General features: G+C 38.8%; 1 protein-coding gene across 1 annotated transcript; it reads right to left on the reverse strand.

Annotated features, from left to right (window-relative positions):
* Positions 1 to 960: 960 nt before the first annotated feature.
* LOC116843261 lies at positions 961 to 1,637 on the reverse strand. The gene is made up of 2 exons (XM_032813541.1): positions 1,495 to 1,637; positions 961 to 1,359 (listed from the first exon to the last, which is right to left on the reverse strand). Exons 1-2 carry the CDS (start codon positions 1,635 to 1,637, stop codon positions 1,185 to 1,187), a joined length of 318 nt encoding a protein of 105 aa, XP_032669432.1. The 3' UTR covers positions 961 to 1,184.
* Positions 1,638 to 2,226: the final 589 nt, after the last annotated feature.

Below are 2,226 nucleotides of genomic sequence, written 5' to 3' on the forward strand. Positions count from 1 at the left end.
ATTTCAATAGCCAGGTTTACGAGCTGATCCTTGATTAACTTCACATGCGGGCGAATATGCTATGCGGAGATTGAATATAAAAGGTTTAATACAAGCTCTATGAGCTCAATTAATGAAATATGAGATGTCAAGCGGGGAGGGAGAGAGGACGGAGGGGGCTACCAGGAGGAGTGATGCGAATGCACTACCCTTTCTCGTGAATTTCTTCTTTAAGCAGAGTGAAATTGATATCTAGACGAAATTTAAGTCCTGCGAGGAAAAGCATGTAACGAGGAAGAGCATGTAATTATTAAACCAATATTGTTAGTAAATTATTAGTTAATTCGGTCGAATGGTCAGCCGTTGGATGCAATCTCGAGCATATGTGATCGCTGCACATGTAATTGTCAAACCACGTTTTCTGTAAACATGAATTACTATTGGCGAGAACAATATATATAATATTATTACGCTTCGATACGCCTGTACGAGTGTGCTTGTCGATCACAATATCTGCAGCACTCCTGACATTCATGTCCACGAATAAATGAATAAATACTAATTAAGAATTTAAACAATATTAAATTGACAACAATAGAAGCAATCTCGCGATTGATTTTTTCAAGACTCGTTCGATCTTTACACGTCACGATTGTTATACGTTTGTCCGCATATAATTGTCTTTTAATCGGTTATATAATTGTATTTTTATCGGTTTTATATTACGTAGCAGATTCGTGCAATTCTTCTATTTTTCTTTTCGTATTGATTTTCTCATGTCAATCTCTTGACATGAGTGTAAGAACATCTTATCGATATCAATCGATATCAACTCAGTGTGATCTCTCGACGCACGGTAATATAATACGATAATGAAACATTAATTTCTGAGACGCATGTGAGAGTGACTTGATGGTATTTCACATTCGTATGAAAAACGAAAACAGGTTATCGTATCTATATCCAATAAAGTTTATACATTCAATACTAAATTAATTAATAATTATGCTCTGCATTCGTCCGAGTAGAAAATGTATGTTCCCTTCCAACAAACATCTTTAAAGCTTGCGTTATAAAAACTCATAACAATTAGCGTTGCATTACCGCGTGTGTATGGCGCATCTTTATTATGTCGCTTGTTCTCCCAATTGAAGCATCATGCCTGCGTGTGCTCTTCATTTTTCGAGAAAAATAAACATTCTCATTCAAATCTTGAAAACGTTCTCAGGAGCGTTCTCGTGAACGTTCTTGCGAGGACAGCTACGAGTATAGACCTCCGAGGTCAAAACTCTCACGTGTTCGCATGGAGACTTTGATATGAGGTTTCGAGAGATCGTTCCACAGATCGTTCTCGCTTGTCGGACCATCAAACTGCAGCTACTATAAAGGGAAAACTAGACAGGTTGTTGGACATTCTGACACGGTCAGACATGGTTCATTTGAGACGATAGGAGATGCTTCGTGATGAGTCTGACTCCAATGAGTTGCGAGACGCCGAAGCGAGCAGAGACCCACCTGTTGAGGTTATGGAGACTTCCGAGTAATTTTGTTATATATTGTATGTCAGGACTACGAACCATTACCTCGAATTTGGTCTTGTCCAACAACCATTTAGTGGTCGCAAGGCTGTTTATAGAGACAAGCCGGAAAATTAACATACTTGATTTTTGGACGAAGAACCATCACCGTGAATTTAGTCACGTCTAGTGACCATTGATTGGTTGTAAAGCTGTCCGTAGAGACAAGCTTTGAATTTTTTGACATAATTTTTTCCCTAGACTACGAACTTCGAGTTTGGTCTTGTCCAATGATCATTCAATAGTCGCGAGGCTGTCCGTATAGGTATGCCCGGAGATATTTACATTATCTGGAGCTCCACAACCTGTCATTTAACAAGATTTTATTTTCTTTCAAAGGAATTACATGAAGATGAATCCGAAGTATCACCTATTTCAGTGAATCGTTCCATAACATTAACTGCAGAACCCGCGGATGCAGAGCACGACATCGCTGCATTCAAAATGGATTTGATGGGCGTTAACACCGATGATGCGGTTACGGGTCCGCTTGTTCACGATCTAGTTACTAAAACTTGGACTCCTATACTTACTAGCGGTTTGTCAAAAGAAACTAAACTGGTGTTAAAAAAGAAGTATCCAATTCCGCAAAATTTACCATTTACCCTCGTGCTTAACTTAGATGTATGACAGGCTACTTCATTAACGTCAGTTAAGAGAGACGAATATC

Source organism: Odontomachus brunneus, unplaced genomic scaffold (assembly GCF_010583005.1).
Source record: "Odontomachus brunneus isolate Ranch 3 - 2012 unplaced genomic scaffold, Obru_v1 Obru_scaffold_003, whole genome shotgun sequence".
In the NCBI taxonomy this organism is placed as follows: Eukaryota; Metazoa; Arthropoda; class Insecta; order Hymenoptera; family Formicidae; genus Odontomachus; species Odontomachus brunneus.

Bases quoted from the DNA above. Each gene is read 5' to 3' on its own strand.
- LOC116843261 (XM_032813541.1), bottom strand. From the start codon at position 1,637: ATGTTAATTTTCCGGCTTGTCTCTATAAACAGCCTTGCGACCACTAAA. The intron at 1,360-1,494 runs GTGGGTCTCTGC...TTCCCTTTATAG, and splicing joins AGTCTCCATAACCTCAACAG to TAGCTGCAGTTTGATGGTCC.